Raw genomic sequence first — 19,329 nt, forward strand, 5'->3', positions numbered from 1 at the left:
GGTATCTCACGGTAGTTTTGATTTGCATTTCTCTTATAACCAGCGATGTTGAGCATTTGTTCATGTGTTTGTTGGCCATCTGTATATCTTCTTTGGAGAAATGTCTATTCAGGTCTTTGGCCCATTTTTGCATTGATTGATTGGCTTTTTTGCTGCTGGGTTGTATAAGTTGTTTATATATTCTAGAGATTAAACCCTTGTCAGTTGCATCATTTGAAACTATTTTCTCCCATTCTGTAAGTTGTCTTTTTGTTTTCTTTTGGGTTTCCTTTGCTGTGCAAAAGCTTTTCAGTTTGATGAGGTCCCATGGGTTTATTTTTGCTCTAATTTCGATTGCTTTGGGAGACTGACCTGAGAACATATTCATGATGTTGATGTCAGAGAGTGTTTTGCCTATGTTTTCTTCTAGGAGTTGGATGGTGTCCTGTCATATATTTAAGTCTTTCAGCCATTTGGAGTTTATTTTTGTGCATGGTGTGAGGGTGTGTTCTAGTTTCATTGCTTTGCATGCAGCTGTCCAGGTTTCCCAGCAATGCTTGCTGAAGAGACTTTCTCTTTCCCATTTGATGTTCTTGCCTCCCTTGTCAAAGATTAATTGACCCTAGGTGTCAGGGTTTATTTCCGGATTCTCTCTTCTGTTCCATTGGTCTGTCTGCCTGTTTTGATACCAGTACCACACTGTTTTGATGAGTGTGGCTTTGTAGTATTTCTTGAAGTCTGGGAGAGTTATGCCTCCTGCTTGGTTTTTGTTTCTCAAGATTGCTTTGGCGATTCTGGGTCTTTTGTAGTTCCATATAAATGTTTGGATTGTTTGTTCTAGTTCTGTGAAAAATGTCCTGGGTAATTTGATAGGGATTGCATTGAATCTGTAGATTGCTTTGGGTAGTATGGCCATTTTTACAATATTGATTTTTCCAATCCAGGAACATGGAATATCTTTCCATTTCTTTACATCTTCTTTGATTTCTTTGATTAAAGTTTTATAGTTCTCGGCATATAGGTCCTTTACCTCCTTGGTCAGGTGTATTCCGAGGTATTTGATTTTGTGAGGTGCAATTTTAAAAGGTATTATATTTTTGTATTCCTTTTCTAATAGTTCATTGCTGGTATACAGAAATGCAACTGACTTCTGAATGTTAACCTTATATCCTGCTACTTTGCTGAATTTATGAATCAGTTCAAGCAGTTTTGGGGTTGAGTCCTTAGGGTTTTCTCTGCATAGTATCATGTCATCTGCATAAAGTGACAGTTTGATCTCTTCTCTTCCTATATGGATGCCTTTTATTTCTTTTGTTTGTCTGATTGCTGTGGCTAGGACTTCCAAAACTATGTTGAAGAGCAGTGGTGAGAGTGGGCATCCCTGTCTTGTTCCAGATTTGAGTGAGAAGGCTTTCAGAATAAACAATGTCTTAAACATGATCTAATCACTGTGTAGCTGAAGCAATGGCCACTGTGATGTTCCTGAGAACTACACAACTACAAAAGAGGACACACTGAGTATTTTATGTTCACCAAGGAGAACGTTGCAAAAGTAGTTTGTTTTGCACATAATGAAATGATTTTGGCCAAAGAAACTCACATAAAATACTCATACTCATTTTAGCCAGTTTATTTGAATGAATCCTGTATGTAAATAAAATTATAATATTACTTCCTATCTAACACACTAACTGCTGCAGCATAATACTAAACCATTCTATAGCCATCATAATCATGGATTTTAAAACCAGAAATACATAGTACCACTTACATGCTGTTATTACACCAAAATTTACTGAGGCACATTCTGCACAAGGAAACTTCCCCTTAGACTGAATGTGTTTATAGAATAGAGATGACTGGCAGAATACATCTGTAATTTGTGCTACAAGGATCTCAACATTAAGTAGGGAATACTGTTGTGCTACCACATTTGCTGGCATGTATTTTAAAACTGAATAAACAGTATTCTAAGATAGAATATTGAAAATTTAGGAACACATAAGGAAGTTTCTTGTTGTGGTAGATAAATTAAGAATGGACGCATAGTTCTCTAAAAAAGATAGTGGTGAGAAGATCTAAATAGACATTTCTCCAAAGAAGACAGATGGCCAAAAAGAACATGAAAAGATGCTCAACATCACTAATTATTAGAGAAATGCAAATCAAAACTCCTGTAATTACTCACCTCACACCCATCAATACAGCCCTCACAAAAAAGTCCAACTGCTGTAGAGGAAGCAGAGAAAAGGGAGCCCCCCTACACCGTTGGTGGGAATGCAAATTGGTGCAGACACTATGGAGAACAGTATAGAGGTTCTTTAAAAAACTAAATATAGAACTATCATATGATCTAGGATTCCCACTCCTGGGCGTATATCCAGATAAATCATAATTTGAAAAGATACATGTGTCACAATGTTCATTGCAGCACTATTTACAATGCCCAAGACATGGAAACAGCCTAAATGTCCATCAACAGAGGAATGGATAAAGATGTAGTACCTACATACAATGGAATATTACCCAGCCATAAAAAACGAAATAATGCCATTTGCAGCAACATGAATGGACTAGAGATTCTTGTACTAAGTGAATTAAGTCTGGCAGAGAAAGACACATATCATATATGACTTATATGTAGAATTTTAAAAATGATGCAAACAGAAATAGATTCACAGACTTCAAAAACAAACTTATTTTTACCAAAGGGAAAAGTTGTAGTAGATGAATAAAGTAGGAGTTTGAGATAAACATATAAACACTACTGTATATAAAATAGATCCTCAACAGGGACCTACTGTGTATCACAGGGAACTCTACTCAATATTCTGTAATAACCTGGATGGGAAAAGAATCTGAAAAAGAATGAATATATGGGGAGTTCCCTTTGTGGCTCAGGAGGTTAAGAACCTGACTAGTATCCATGAGGATGTAGGTTCAATCCTTGACCTCGATGAGTGGGTTAAGGATCTGGCATTGCTGCAAGCTGCTGCATAGGTCACAGATGCAACTCAGATATGCATTACTGTGGTTGTGGCATAGGCTGGCAGCTGCACCTCCAATGGGACCCCTAGTCTGGGAACTTACATATGCCATCGGTGCACCCTAAAAAGAAAAAAGAAAAGAATGGATATATGTACACGTATAACTGAATAACTTTGCTGTGCACCTGAAACAAAAACAACACTGCAAATCAACTATACTCCAATATAAAATAAAAATTAAATTAAAATAGATAATGACAAGAAAATAATTAATATTAATATGCGTGATTCTTTTAAACTTAGAAAATAAAAACAAAAAATCCAAACGCAATTACTGAAGTTTGTTTGGATCTATGTTCAAAAAAATTAAAAAAAACCTAAAAAGTATCTGGGGAGATAAGAAGAGAAAATTAAATACGGCTTGTTATTGGATGATGATGGGTATAGTTCTGATTGAGATGGTGTGGAGGGCATCAGAGAGTGTAGCCAATTTCTATAATTGATAAGTGGGTGAAGAATTGGTGGTTGGTAAGATAGGTTCAAAGAAGCCACTTACAAGCATTTATTTCGAGAGAGCTCTACCTCAGGAGAGGTAATTCTGAAAAAGACTCAAAAATGCCAATGATTAAGAGAAAAGGAGAATGACATTCAGGGTAAAACACAGAGATTAGCTGGGAATCTGTATATAGAATTCCTCCCACCTGCATTATAATGCATGGAATCCAGACATAAATGAACAAAATATAAACAGTAAAGAAACTTTTTAAAAACAAATTCTGTAGAGTATCTGGAAAGAATTAAGGCAGTGGTAAAATCCAATTGTGGTCAGAATGCCCCCAACCAAATATCTGAAATTAAAAGGAAGGATTAATTATCTTTCTATTCGTCCTAGCACAAAACTATATTCAATAAATTCAACCTGTGGAGTTCCTGCTATGGCACAGTGGGTTAAGAATCTGATTGCAGTGGCTTGGGTCACTGTGGAGATGTGGGTTCCGTCCCCAGCTTGGTGCAGTAGGTTACAGATCCTGTATTGCTGCGGCTGTGGTGTAGGTCACAGTTGCAACTCCGACTTGATCCCTGGCCCCGGGGACTTCCATATGCTGCAGGTACAGCCATAAATTTGAAGAAAAAAAAAAGTTATGGGAGATTGGTGGCAGCGAACAAATTAGTAAAACTAATGTAGAAGAAGATATAAAATCCAAGAAATAGTCTTTCAGTCCAGGAGAAAAATAAGGAAAAATTCCAGGTTGAAAATCATTCAAAAGTTATAGTTTACAGTAAAAAGAAAGAGGTGGCCTGACCATGTGTTGTGAAGAAGAGATTTGATGCTGGTCCTGAGAAATGGGGTGAACTTAAAGGTAAGAAAAAAGCAAATAATAGAAAAAAAGATATCTCAAGAAAACTGCATATGCAAAATGAAAATATAGTAATCATATAAGCATTGTATGTTATTTGGAACAAAAATATGCACATTATTATAATTATTACATTATTATAATTATTAAAAGAGTGTTTTGTTTCATTTATCTTATGTTTTAACATCAACTGATGGACAAATCTTAGAAGACTATGTATTAATCAGGATTCTCCAGAAAAACAGCCCATAGGATATACATTTATTTGTTATCAGGAATTGGCTTGTACAATTATGCAGACTGATAAGTTCCAAGATTTGCAGTCAGCAAGCTGGAGACCCAGGAGAGCTGATAGTACCATTCTATTGCAAAGGCCAACAGGCTTGATTCAGAAGAACTGGGGTTTTAGTTCAAATCTGGAGGGAGGATAAGAACCAGTGTTCCTACTTGAAGGCCTTCAGGCAGGAGGAGTTCCCCCTTATTCATGGAAGGGTCAGCTTTTTTGTTCTATTCAGGTCTTCAAGTGATTGGGTGAGGCCCACGACATAAGGGACAACAATCTGCTTTACTCAGTCTGTTATTTCAAATATTATTCTAATCCAGGAATATTCTTATTGATACACCAAAATAGTCTTTGATCAAATGTCTGGGCATCCTGTGGCCCAGTTTAGCTACATACAATTAACCACTGTAGCTTACCTTTAAAAAGAGACCAAATTGACACATCTATTCCTAATTCTGTGTAATACACACAACATAACTTGGGTGTGAGAAAGGGAAGGAGTTTTAAGGGGGACTGTAAAGATTTAATACAGTTATGTACTATGATTGAACTGAATTCAGAAACAGGTATACATAAACTATTTAGCCTAATGCTTCATTCATAACAAGTAAAATAATTACAACTGTATTGAAGAAAGAGAGACAAGTCAACAACCATTATTTAAATTGATACAGAGATACTGTTACAACAGTCATTCATTTAGCAAACATCTGCTTATGTGGTTTTTGTAAGCATCCAACAGAAAGAGTTAAAAAAGTGATTTCCCTAGTGAATGAGGCTGAGAAAAGGAGGGCAAAATTGGGCATTTCTAGCTCTTCCATACTTCGATTTTAGCTATTTCAATGTAATACTTTGATTAAAATACTTGTGATTAACTTAGGCATAATAAACTCATACTTACTGATACAGCAAATTGTTTATAATATAATCCATCTAAAAAGCAGGTTATACAATAGTATGTGGTGTACCATAGTACCTATAGACACACAATTAATATAAGTAATTTGCAGCTACATACACCAAATCAAATATTTGTTGAATATAATTTTTTGATTTTTCCAGCAAAACTTTTCAAAATCATACATTTTTTTCCTCCCAACACATTTCATATCCTCCTCATGCCTGGTAACCAGCCCTTATCCTGACAAATAGCAAATGGAAATAAAATCACTGTTGGATATAGGGATATAAAACATTTTCCATTTTATGTGCACTTTTCAACCCAGAGAAAATAAGAATAAATTTCTTTTTTTTTCTGTAGCAATTTCTAAAATATAATCAGAAAGATGCTAGTAAACACTTAACTTTAAATTAGCTTTCTCAAAACTTTTAGGCACTGAAATTCAGATTTGCTTACACTCTGAAGCTAGTCCTCAGTATCTTTTTTAAGACTCTCTTGGCATCTCATTTTCACGCTCCATCTGAGATGACTTGGAAAATATCAGAAAATAACAACACCACTTCTACAAAACAAGTGCCTGGACAGTGCATATTTCTATGTTCACCATTTATGGAACTCTGTTTCTGGGAGAAATTTTATTTTAAGTATCGATACTAAAAGATGATATTATTGGAGTTGGCTAACTCAGCCAGTAAATATAGTCAGCACCTACTCAGAAACAGCTTTTTTAAAAAAGTAATTGGAATAAGAAACATTTCTTGCTGCTATTTTTAAATGGCTCTAAAGGGAAATAATTTTATCCTTGTGGGATTATTAGCTTGCTGTACATGCAGTTTAAAGCTGCTGTGTAAAAAGGCATCACGTGATTGTTCATAGTTAACACAACCCAGAGTTAAAGCTCAAGAGGTGATTCCTTCTTCCGTAATCTTTAGCTTTCAAAATGCAAATGACACTAAGAAGTAGCTTCTCAATTCAAGCGAAGCCTGAGTTGCACTGCTGAAACATTTAAGAAACTGATTTCATCTATGGAAATCAAGTTCAGGAATCATTCAAGATTCAAAATCTCTTGATTCATAAAAATAATTATATTTCTGGTAATGATAATTATTCTTTTTATATATATTTACCTGTTTATTAAGGAATTAAACAGGAAAACACACAAGTATTCATTACATCATTTATGAAAAGATAAGGGAAACTCGTTGCATCATTCAGCTTCCTTGACCGAATGTAATGGAGTCATTAAAAAATAATTCTGAAGAATTTAGAATTACATTGAACATGATTACAGTATGTTGTTATAGAAAATATTGACTCATTTCTCTTTTTATATCAGGAGTATATGTATTTATAATCAGAGAATATTATATATACATATAAAACATATATAAACATATTCATATAGTATGCCCTTTCAGATATGTATATATTTACATATGAATATATGTGTGTATACATATAACAAAAAGTGTATGAAATGACAAAGGAAGTAAGAGGATGATGGGAATTTTCATGTTCATTTATAGTATTCCCAGTTCAGATTGTTTTATATGGTATCCAAAGAAAATTCTAATACCCGATATCAGGCCAGCATCATTTATTTAATGTTAGAATTGACATTGGAAAAATACGTTTACTTTTGTCTAGTCACCCATGTGCTGGATTTAATCAATACCAAATATCTAATTTTAAACATTGCCTGTCAATGCTGGATGTTACAAGTGATCTTTTTTAAGGTCTTATCATGCAATGAACCGCTATAACCATTCTAATCCTCTTAAGAATTTGACATTCATCAACCTCATTTTCAGTTCACATTTTAACATATTTTCACATATATTTTCTGAAGCTTTAATCTCTGTAAAACCTAACTTTAAATTGGAAGGGAAAGGTAGAAGTGTATGGAGTAGCAGCAACAGAATTTAATTTGGATCTTTGATACAGCTGAAAACACATTTGTGTTTTTATTCTAATGTCAGTTTGAAAAGGAAGCAGTTCTAATTTTAGCTAAATGAAGATCTTTTTTGGTAACTACACTTGGATCACATTGTAAAAAATCTACTTAGAATTTTCACTTACTTCCCACAGTATTACCACATATTCTTTGGAGCCTTTGGCAAAATGGATCCAGTTTATAAAGTCATAGCTTTTGCATTGGGTCTTTGCCTGTCTCATATCTTTAGATAATTTGAAAGCAAAAGCAATGCCCACTGTGTTGAATATCTTTAATAGTGTAGATGAAATTTGTAATTTGAAATTCCTAAGTTCAAAGAACTTTTATCTACAGCATGATTTTACACTTGAAACTTCCTAAGCTTCCTAGCAGTTTATAAAAAATTAGGAGGAAAAAACATCTTCCTGTCATTCATAGCAATTTTCCTTAGACTTGAGTAAAATATACAGAAACTTTTAATGAAAAATCAAAACCTGCTGACCTTTATGGTTTTTTTAAATTATATAATTTACCTGGAATAAATTATTTGCTTATGATCTTATGCAATCATACTTTCATAGCAATTTGAAGTAAATACAAATTTGCAAAATGAATAAATCCATTTTAATAACTTATTAAAGGATGATCTTCTTTTACTAAACCTAAAGCAGAATGTTGAGTTTAAGAGCAAAGATGTAATCGCGGTTGAGTTTATGTTTTTGTATTTTAATATTACTAATACTAATGCACAGAAATCCTATTTGCAAAGGATATGTATATAATTTAAAATATTTTCAAAGCTTTCCAGCAGTGTTGAAACATTGAGAAAAAGAGAACTCATCCTTAGCCACAAAATTTTGTGAGAGAGCTATGTTTGTATGAAAATTTTAAAGCACAGCCCAAATGGCTATGGATACTCTAAAAGTTTAACATTTTTCCTTTGACTGATCTGTTGACAGGAATGAGCTTTTTTTTTTTTTTTTTTTTTTTTTTTAACGGCCACACATGGAGGTTCCTGGGCTAGGGGTGGAGAATCTGCCGGCCTAGGCAACAGCCATGGCAACACTGGATCCCCACTACATCTGTGAACTACTCCGCAGCTTTTGACAACGCCAGATCCTTAACCTAATGAGCAAGGCCAGTAACCAAACCCACATCCTCAGAGAGACAGTTTCATGTTCTTAACCCTCTGAGCCACAACGGGAACTTCTGGAATGAAATTTTAAATATAAAAATTTGGACATTGAAATCTGTGGCCTGTACCTAAATGAGTGAGAATAGTATAAAATATTTTAGATCTTTGTCTGGATGAAAAGCAATATATATATTTTTATAAGAATATGTAGTCTTCATAATTTAGATAGAATATAAATCTATATTATTTATAAAATATATGTAATAGTATATTTTTAGAGAATAATGTATAATGAAATGTTTATATCATATATGTATTTATTCTTAAACAACTTATAGATCTCCAAGACTATGTCTGTCTTATATTAACTCGAACTCTATTTTGAAAAACACTGATTTATAATATTACAATGATAATTTATATTCTTTTTGTCCCCTCCCCTATGATATTTATGTGTATCTTATTCTATGCCATGTTATAATGAGGTACGTATGTATTGAATTTTAAAAGAAATTATGAGAAATTCAAAACTTTTCTATTTTTATAAGATTTCAAATAGAGCTAGCCATTTGTTTGTGAATTTTAAAAGATAATCAGTAATTCCCACTGTGGCCAAGCATGTTAAAAGCCCCCAAATTTCCATATGCCACAGGTGTGTCCCCCCCAGAAAAAAGGAAAATCAGTTATTCTACCCATCCTTTGGATAGAATAAGTGAGTAATATTGAATAACTCATTGAGAATTAAGTCTTAAAATGGGATACCCCACGATATGTATCTGAAATCTTCCCGATACACCAAAACTCTCTTATCCTTTCAATGGAAAAGACTCAATGTTTTCTGAGGTTTTCTTTATCTTTTTTCTTTTTTTCTTTCTTTCTTCTTTTTTTTTTTTTTGTATTTTTAAAGCCATACCCACCTCAAATGGAGGTTCCCAGGCTAAGGGTTGAATCAGAGCTATAGCTGCTGACCTATGCCACAGCAATGCCAGATCTGAGCCACATCTGTGACCTTCACCACACCTCACACTAATGCCAGATCCTTAACCCGCTGAGCAAGGCTAGGGATTGAACCTGTGTCCTCATGGATACTAGTCAGATTCATTTCCGCAGAGCCACAACAGGAACTCGCAGGTTTTCTTTATCTTCTCTCTCACTGGGTTTCCATCATCAAATTCTATCTTCAGGATATTTGGAAGTTTTATGATTTAATATATATAAGCAAATTTATTTTCATTACAATGATCATTTAAAATAAAAAAATAAGTACACTTAGTTTCATTTTTATGAAAAATTTATCCCCTAAAGTACATAAAATAAGTACAAATATTCAAAACAGTTGTATTTATGCATGTTGATGTATTTGAGGGTGTACTTCTGACCTCTGAAATGCTTGGAGAAATAAGATGGATTGACAGGAGAATGAATGAAAGGTAGCTATGTGATCTATCTATGTGATAAGTAAAAAGTCTGTATTATAAGATTAAAAGGTAAATAGAGGAACCTCTGAGATATATAGGTGTTTATAGATGTCCATCATATGTTTTTCAGCATTGTTTTTGTGTGTGTAAAATGTTTATAATCAAAAAGTCGGTGAAAAAAAGGAAAAAGGAAAAAGAGAATAATAAGATTTATTATACTGCAAGTATGTCTTTTTAACATGGGACCATCATTTTAATTGTGTTTCTTTCTTCCCTCTTTCCCCACCTCTTTCTCCCTCTCCTTAAAGCTCCATTCTGACTTAGATAAGGGAGAGGGCACTGTTAAATACACCCTCTCAGGAGATGGCGCTGGCACCGTTTTTACAATTGATGAAACTACAGGGGACATTCATGCAATAAGGAGCCTGGATAGAGAAGAAAAACCTTTCTACACACTTCGCGCTCAGGCTGTGGACATAGAAACCAGGAAGCCCCTGGAGCCTGAATCAGAATTTATCATCAAAGTGCAGGATATTAACGATAATGAGCCAAAGTTTTTGGATGGACCTTACATCGCTAGTGTTCCAGAAATGTCTCCTGTGGGTGAGTAGGCAAATCAAAATTCTGTCAAATGTTGCGAGTTCTTTTCAACATTTATTTTCTGCAGGCTGACATAAATGTCTCATTTGTAACCCAGAAGACTATTCTTGCATTGTGGAGGATACAACTAATTTCATTTGCTTTTCAACTTTTTTTTTTTTTTGGCCACACCCTCAGCATGCAGAAGTTCCCAGGCCAGGATTTGAACCCAGGCCAAAGCAGAGATCAGAGCTACAGCAGTGAAAACTCCTGGATCCTTAACTCATCAAGCCACATAGGAAACCCCTCAGATTTTTTTTATCTACTTAGTTTTTATTTTCCTCCTCTCCACTCTAAATGTACAAATAGATACATAAATATCTATGCTATATAACATTCTTTCTTCACTCTTTTACAATCTTTGCATCTCCTGAATTCATGGAATTCCTTTGCATTTTATGTGCATAACTCTGTGCTGAAATTGATGGTTATTACAAATTCAGATGCCTACCTAGTGCTGGAGGTAAGTGTACACACCAAATACCAAATAGTAATTCTTGGTTCAAAATAAATTATCCAAAGCATGTATTGCATCTGAGTCTGAAAGTGGTTCAGAAAGGGATGTGTTGCATTCTTTGCAGCTTTCTATAGAGATTCTGCAAAAAGATACTGTGCCCTCTGTGGCTGTTAAGTCCCTCATAGTAGTTATTCCATACTGGAGAGCAAAGATCATTATAAAGTCATTACTAGAATAAATTTACTATTAGGCTATAGTAGCTTGACTGTTCTTAATAATTTAAATATAATCTAAATTCATGGGTCAATAACCTAAATTTACAAAAGTCCTATAATATGTACTTTAAGATCAGTGAGTTAAGGGTTCCAGCTTTAACACCAATTTTGAGTTATAACTTTTATTTCTCAGGCACCACTGCCGATACCTCAATTTATTTCATAGAAACTTCTGGTTTTCAGCACATTTGTAAGATAAAGCTCCTCATCACTTCTGGGTTTGAACTTGAAACTCACGTATGTGAGCCGTTGTTAATATTTCCTAAGTCTGACATTTCTCACAGGGCTTCAGCTGCCCCTATATCCATCCCAGACATGCAAAGAAGATTGCACAGACTACCCTGAGGGTAGAAGCAGGTTAGTGACTGTAGGAGTTGTCACATGGATTTACCATAAATGCGCTTGAAATTGTGCCTGTGACCTTATCAGGCATTCAAAGACCATATTCTCTCCTTGACCTAAGAAATCAGCTCAGAAGAGTTCACTTCGATTTAAAATTTTTGTGTGCATACTCGGGGCTGCAAATCTTTTATTCAGTTTCTGCTACATTTCTTTTTTTTTTTTTTTGAGCTGCCTCTTTTATTCAGGGCTATGATTGCTAGAGATGTAGAAGTACGATTGGGAAGATGTCTTATTAGAAAGTAGTCCCTGAAAATGGGAAGAGCTTTTTTAAAAAAACTGTCTTCATTTTCCAGGGGGAGGGGGGAAATGAATGTATTTTAAGGAAAAGTAAGACAATGAAGTTCAATATACACATACTTTAACCTGGTGCATACTTCATGTAAATTAGAAATATTTACATTAATTTATGACCTTTAGTGACTGTTTATTACTGAAACAGTATCTTTAAAGCAAATATACGTATCCTCTACAGTATTAGAAAAATTGGTCTTACCGGATAAACAATTAGGTTTTACACTGTGCCAATTTAGGATAAAGGAGAGGGCTGCAGAGCTGATCCCTTATATAAGGAGTTGCAGCTAGTGCCTGAAGAGAGAAATAAATCTGGAAAATCAGGCCAAGGGTAGGTGAGTGAGAGAACAAAGTGGTCCCAGCTTTTACTGGGTGAGATATTTTGCTGTGTTGCTATGAGTTTTCAGAGTTATCAAAAAGATCTATGGAAGAATAGGTCCCTTAAAATGTTTTGCCATGTGCCACTACCAAAATTCCTCATGGGTTATTCAAGATACCTCAGTAAATACCTGAGCTGCTTTTCAATGCACCCTCCCTTTTTAGTATTTTGGTATTAATAGAGGAGTATTTCTTTCGAAAATGGAACCATATCATATGCTGTGAGTTCACCCCGGTGTTCTTGGACTACATTTACACAGTATGCCCTTTTCAAATAAACACTGAGAAGCATAAACATCACTAACAAATTAAATATTAGAAATTACATAGCTATCACCCTCTACCTTTGCCATCCCCAGGAATCCTACCTATGTGCTTACATCCAAAACTCCCAGTAATAGGAGACCAAGGTAGATTTGCAGTGTTTATTGTTTCAGTTTTTACCTCCTTAACTTAAAGCTAACCAAAACCTTCTGTGCATCCAGACCTCACATTTATGTCCCTGAAGCACTTGAAGTCCATTCCCAAGCACACCCTTCTTACTTTGTCCAATGATTATTCTTTTCTATACTTTCTTTTCCCACATCTCTTCTAGGCAATTCCTGTCTCTGTATCATTTTCCTTGGGCTATTAAAATAACTGTTAGTCAAGACCAGATAGAAGCTACCATGGTGAACTGGACAGTATAGCTGTTGTGGCAAATCTCACTGTTGGTTTTGCATATGCATGTTTGAGGTATTCTCAAGGAAATAACTCTCCTTTTCCAGTAATTGAGAATGTTGCTATTTCATTTTTAATAAAAGAGAAAACTCAACCAATTTAAAAATACATATAGTAAAACAGTTTATTTTGTAATACAAAAAGTCAAAAAAGAGTCTATCAAGCAAATACCCATTTAGTAATAATGGATTGTACATCCAAAAATATGATGAACAATTAAACCTAGACTAAAAATGAACTCATATGAAAATTATAAAAAAGTATAACTCTACAAAGGGAGGGTGGTGGTGAGCAGGGTGGGTAGAGATTTCAAACCAATATTTAAGACTTACAAGACTATGGAATATATTTAGTTCCCGAAAGTTGAAGAGAATTCTAGTGAATCTATGAACTGTTTAAGAGAAAGGTCACTTTGTTACTAACTTGTGCTCCATCTAATGCGCCATGAAAGTAATATTCACAGACAAAGTGCTTTTCCTCTGACCTAAGGAAATTTCTTAATGATCCAGATATTCTCCAACTCAAAGTTTCTCCTTGGAGACAAATTTGGCCATTATGAATGCGGTCTTAATTCTTTAAGATCACTAGAGTAACAGTGAATTACAGTAATGTGCCCTCTTTAATATCTGATGATTATGCTTCAGTAGTATGCAGTTTAATTTACTTTTCCTAGCGTGCTGACAGGTTTAACATCTTTAAATCCATATTCATACATGTATTATCTTCTGCTGCCTGAGCTGAGCCATTTTGAGGCTGCTGATTGGATTATTCATAACCAGGTCCCTAAGACATATTTTATAGATGTCAACTGTGCATAGTAAGTGTGTGTTAAGATCTATCATTTCCTGAGCAACAGTCAGGGGCCAGGTGACCTAATCGAGATTTGCATTCCCTGTTTTATTTAACTATTAGAATATCTCTGTGTGGTATCATTTACTATTTGATCTTTATTTTTTCTGTAAAAATTTAACTTCTATGTATCAGAAAGTAGGAATAACTCTCAGGATCTTTAGAACAAAATTAATTGCAATCAATTATATCCTTTTTCTAGAGTTACTGTTTCTAAAATTTGCGGGAAACTTTAAAATTTAGTTTTCAATCTCAGATGAGTTTGTTAAGACTTTGAAATGAATGCTATATTATTGTGTAAATATTATAATTTGAGGATAGGACTCCATGCTTAAAACAAAATCTGATGAATGGGTATCTCTTACCCACTGACTTTAAAAATGTTTAGAAAAAGTTAAATAAAACAGAATACACCTAAAGAGAATTACACATTAGCTTCATAAAATAGTACATAGCAAGTACTACCCTGTGTTTTTTTTATGAATTGAATTTTGTTTTTACGTGACGTTTTTGGATAAATTCCTAGATGGAATTGATGGTGGAGGTTTTGGTAGATTATTAAACAAATGATATTTTCTACATGGTCTTACTTAATAGTCCAACTCCAAGAAGGAAGTAAGGGAGACTATGACTATACTGAACATTGATTTATTACATCATTATTATTATTTTTAAACATATGTAAGTCTTCACGCTTCTTTGCTTTCACAGAAGTGACATAGAAAGACAAATCAAGAAAAGATAAATCATGGAGTTCCCATCGTGGTGCAGAGGAAATGAATCCAACTAGGAACCATGAGGTTGCGGGTTCGATCCCTGGCCTCACTCAGTGGGTTAAGAATCTGGCATTGCTGTGGCTGTGGTGTAGGCCAATGGCTACAGCTCCAATTGGACCCCTAGCCTGGGAACCTCCATATGCTATGGATGCGGCCCTAAAAAGACAGACCAAAAAAAAAAAGAAGAAGAAAAAAAAAAGAAATGATAAAGCTAATAGTTCTATCATATGAGCCAGGCATGGCCACATAGAACAACTCAATTAATATAGGATAAACAGGCAAACTGTCATTGGTTTCTGTGTATGCCCCATGAGCATAGTCTTTGCCAGGTGACCGGAGAAAGAATGTTGGCTGTTTTCTACAAATAGAGGTATTCTTCTCAAACAACCAAAATATAATTATTAAAATCAGGAAGTTAAGGAGTTCCCTGGTGGCCTAGTAGATTAAGGATCTGGCATTGTCACTGCTGTGGCTCAGGTGCCAGTTGTGGTGCAGATTTGATCTCTGGCCTGGGAACTTCTGCATGCTGTGAGCATAGTTAAAAATAAATCAAGTCAAATCAAATTGAATCAGGAAATTAACATTAATACATTACTACAATCTAATCCTTAGACTCTATTCAAGCTTCATCAATTGTCTCCAGTGTCTTATATAATAGAATGTTCAAGGTCAAAATTACATACCACATTTAAATGCCAGATCTCTTTACTTTCTTTCAATCTGGAAAAATTCTTTGACTTTTCTTGACTTTCATAGCTCTAACAACCTTGAAAATTTCTGGCTAGTTATTTCTCAGATTATCCCTTCTATTGAATTTGTCTGATGTTTTGTCATGTGAAAATTCAGGAATGTATCTTTTTTTTTGATATATCACAGAGGCAACGTGGCATTCTATCAGATCGAATATGGTTTTAATTAGTCCTACTACTAACGATGTTCATTTGTATTACTTAATGAAGGTTGTGTGTTAGTTATCTATTGCTGCATAAAACGTTAACTAAAAACTTAGCAATGTAAAATAACAAGCATTTATTATATCACAGGATCATGGACATCTAAGAGTGGCTTAGCTGAGTACCTTTGACTCAAGGTCTCTCAAGAGGTTGCATCCAAGCTATTGGCTGGGGCTATGGTCTGATCTAAAGGCTTAATTGAAAGGAGATAGGAAATGGCTTCCATGTTTATTTATGCAGTTCTTGGCAGGCCTCTCTCACGTGATACATGGAACTTTCTAAAGGGCTACTTCACAATACAGCAGCTACCTGGCCCTAGGATGAGCTTAATGAAGAGAGAACTTGAGAGAGAAAGAACATCTCTGATCAAAGCCTATTTGTAATCTAACTTTTAAAATGATATCCCATCATTTCTGCCATATTCTAATTCTTAGAGGTAAGTCCAGCACATTCGGAAAATGGAATTAAACAAGAACATGAATATATGGAACCGGGAATCTTTGAGATCCCTCTCAGAGTCTGCTTCCCACAGTCCATTATCTGGTCCCCAAAGACACATCATACAGCATGTACTCATCCTCTTTCTAGGACACATAAAATCTATTTTTCCCTTATTGTGGGAGTCAAAAATCCAGAAACTCACCCTATGAATCAAGTCCAAGTGCAGATGAGGTTTGTTAGATTTATTTCCTCTTGATCTGTACACTCATAATGCTAAAGAGACCAGTTACTTACCCCACATATATCCAACATACAATGGTGAGATAGGCATAGGATAACTTCTGTAGACATTTATGTTAAAAGGGCGGGGGATACATGCACAGAATAAAGGAGTAACTGGACCATGAATTTTTTAAAAATCTAGGCAGTAAATACTGAATGATCTTTGATTAGGTCCAAAGCCTGGGGATATTTTGCCATGGCTCTTAGTTAATTGCCTGGAATCTTGGTTTCTACCTTCTGAATTAGACTTCCTTTTCATGAAATATAGCATGCACTTGAAACCAAACAACTCTCTTAGTTGGCTTCCTGCCAATGGAATTCAATGGGTGCAAAGACTTCTCTTCACAATCTCTGACCTCCTTCAGCCCATGCTTGTGATGTTTCTACATGAAGAACTCTTTCTAAGAATATTGTAGGCAATATGATTATCCCACGAGTTTTCATCAGGTTCACTAAATTAGGCAAAAAACTCTTCAATATAAATTCTTCTCTACTTCGATCCTACTGAGATGCCTGAGTGACAGAGCCCTTATAGGATTTAGAATGGTTATTGTTTGCTGGAAAGGATTTTTAAGTCATACATATCATTAATCTCTTAAAAGGTAATTTTGTTTAATGAGACACTAAGCCAGTGGACTATCCTTGATCTTACTAAGATCCTAACAAAAGCATTTTACAGTCATTCTCATGATTTTATCTTTTGAGCACGCTTTCTATATCCTGGACTTAATCTTTGTTTGGAAGCCATTTCTTAATTTTAGCATCATTTGCCATGTGGAAAGACCAGGAATCTTCAAATGAGGCAAGACCTGGATCTTTTTTTTCTTTTTTTTTAAGTTACTAGGTCGGCTTTCTAACATCTAGATGAATCAAGACAGGCAACAGTTTTGCTAAATTTGTCACTGACTGCTAATGACCTTTCTTCCTCTAGTTCCCAATAAAATGTTCTTACTTTCCTGCAAGTCCTCACATGAATAACCTTCCAAGTGAGTGCTAATTCAAAAAACTGTGTGTTCAAGGCACTTTTTACTGGCCATAGAGTAAAGCCCACAGTCTGACTGCAAAACCATTCCCACATTTTAAGTTTTTGTTATGGCAATACCCCACTGCTAGACGTGAAATTAGTACTGTCTACTACTGCATAACAAATTACCCAACAGTTTAGAGGCTCAACACTAAAAATGTGTATTATCTCTTGGTTTGTCGGGGACATGGATTTGAGCTTAGCTTAGCTGGATGTCTCTGCTTGAGGAACACTCATGGATTTCAAGTTATTAGGAATAGGGTCTTACCTGAGGATTCACATGTGGGAGAAAATATTTCCAAGCTTGTTGTCATTGTTGTCTTGGAGTTAATATTCTATCACATCTGTCACAGTCTATGTATTGTTGGGATCAACTTGAAAAACCCATATTAGAAAGAAAGGGATTAGACAAGGTATGAATACTGAAGGCAGGCATAACTGAAGTCCATCTTAGAGATTGTCTGCAATAGATGATGATTCCTCTGTAAACTTACTTTTTCTTTTCTGTAAGTAGTACATGTTTGGCCATGAAGTATTTTTAAACTTGAGATAAAATCTAGTCCTCATTATACTTTCATGATTCATCTATTAATTTATAGCTGTATGGTCCAAGGCTTCTATTAAATTGGTTCTAATCTGTTGGTATCATTATTTTAATTTTGAAATTAATTGGCCAGGAGTTCCCCCTGTGGCATGGTGCATTAAGGATCTGACTGAAGCAGCCCGGGTTGCTGTGGAGGTACAATTTCTGTCTTTCCAGGCACAGTGAGTTAAAGGATCTTGCATTATCACAGCTTTGGCATAGGTTGCAGCTACAGATCAGATTCAGTCTCTGGCCTGAAAACTTCCATATGCTGCAGGAGAAGAAAAAAAATATTGGCCAGTGAAAATTTTTTATATCCTTTCAACATTATCCTTAATTAAATGAATAATCTCTTACTTTAGAACTCAAAGATATATTTGGGATTTGTCTTCCATGTTTGCTGCTTCAGCCCAGAAGAAAGCTATCTCTCCAAGAAGCTCTCTCCCTACCCTTAGAGAGAATAATATTTAGAAGCCAAAATCTAGTTACTATGTGTGCTCTGTGTTATAGGAATATCATTGCTCCCAGGCCATCTCAGCGGGCATAACTAAAGAATATATCTATAGACATGTACATATATAATATTTATCTGTATCCTTCTACATATATTGGAAACCATGATTTTGCACCAATATCTTCAACTCCAATCTAACACCAGCACTTATTCCAGATTTGTTTAATCTTTTTATTATTTATAACTTTATTTTCTAAGACTGAGAAATCCGGCTCTTGTTGTCTTTAATATATTTTCTTATTTAATCAAGCACAATCTTTCTTTGCCATCACCCTTCTAGACCCCTTGCAGATACACTGACTCCATTCTAACTTTGAACACCTACACTGGCTATTTTGCTCACCTCATTAGGGCTCCTAACCCCAACACAAAGCTATACTTCCCACACATAGATGTATTCCTCATGCTTATTAATGATACCCCTTTCCAACCTTTCTAGTAGATGCCTTCCTCACTCCACTTTGGCTCCAGGACCTATTGAGCTGCTCCCCAACACTTCCAAGCATATATCTCTGCCATGACAAAAGTCTACCTCTTCCCACCCGAGCTAGACTTTAGGAATGAATTATTCTAGAAGATAAACAAAGAGGAAATAGTTACTTTGATTCTTAAAGAGACATAGGGTCTCTCTAGAAGTGCTTTACCTCCAAGTTGTTTTTTTCAGATACATTAACAATGCTTAACTTGCAGGTCCTTCATTTGTCTTGAATTGCCTTCATAATGTGTTGAGCTGAGTCTAAATTTTGATACG

The 19,329-nt window shown here is 35.0% G+C and overlaps 1 protein-coding gene across 1 annotated transcript in view; it reads left to right on the top strand.

Moving 5' to 3' along the window:
* Positions 1-19,329, top strand: part of CDH12 (cadherin 12) — a 285,184-nt gene that overhangs the window by 64,677 nt on the left and 201,178 nt on the right. The window contains exon 2 of the mRNA XM_047754076.1: positions 10,303-10,597. Within this exon, the coding sequence (XP_047610032.1) occupies positions 10,303-10,597 (295 nt within the window). The remainder of the gene's footprint in view (positions 1-10,302; positions 10,598-19,329) is intronic.

This window comes from Phacochoerus africanus, chromosome 1 (genome assembly GCF_016906955.1).
Source record: "Phacochoerus africanus isolate WHEZ1 chromosome 1, ROS_Pafr_v1, whole genome shotgun sequence".
Lineage (NCBI taxonomy): Eukaryota > Metazoa > Chordata > Mammalia > Artiodactyla > Suidae > Phacochoerus > Phacochoerus africanus.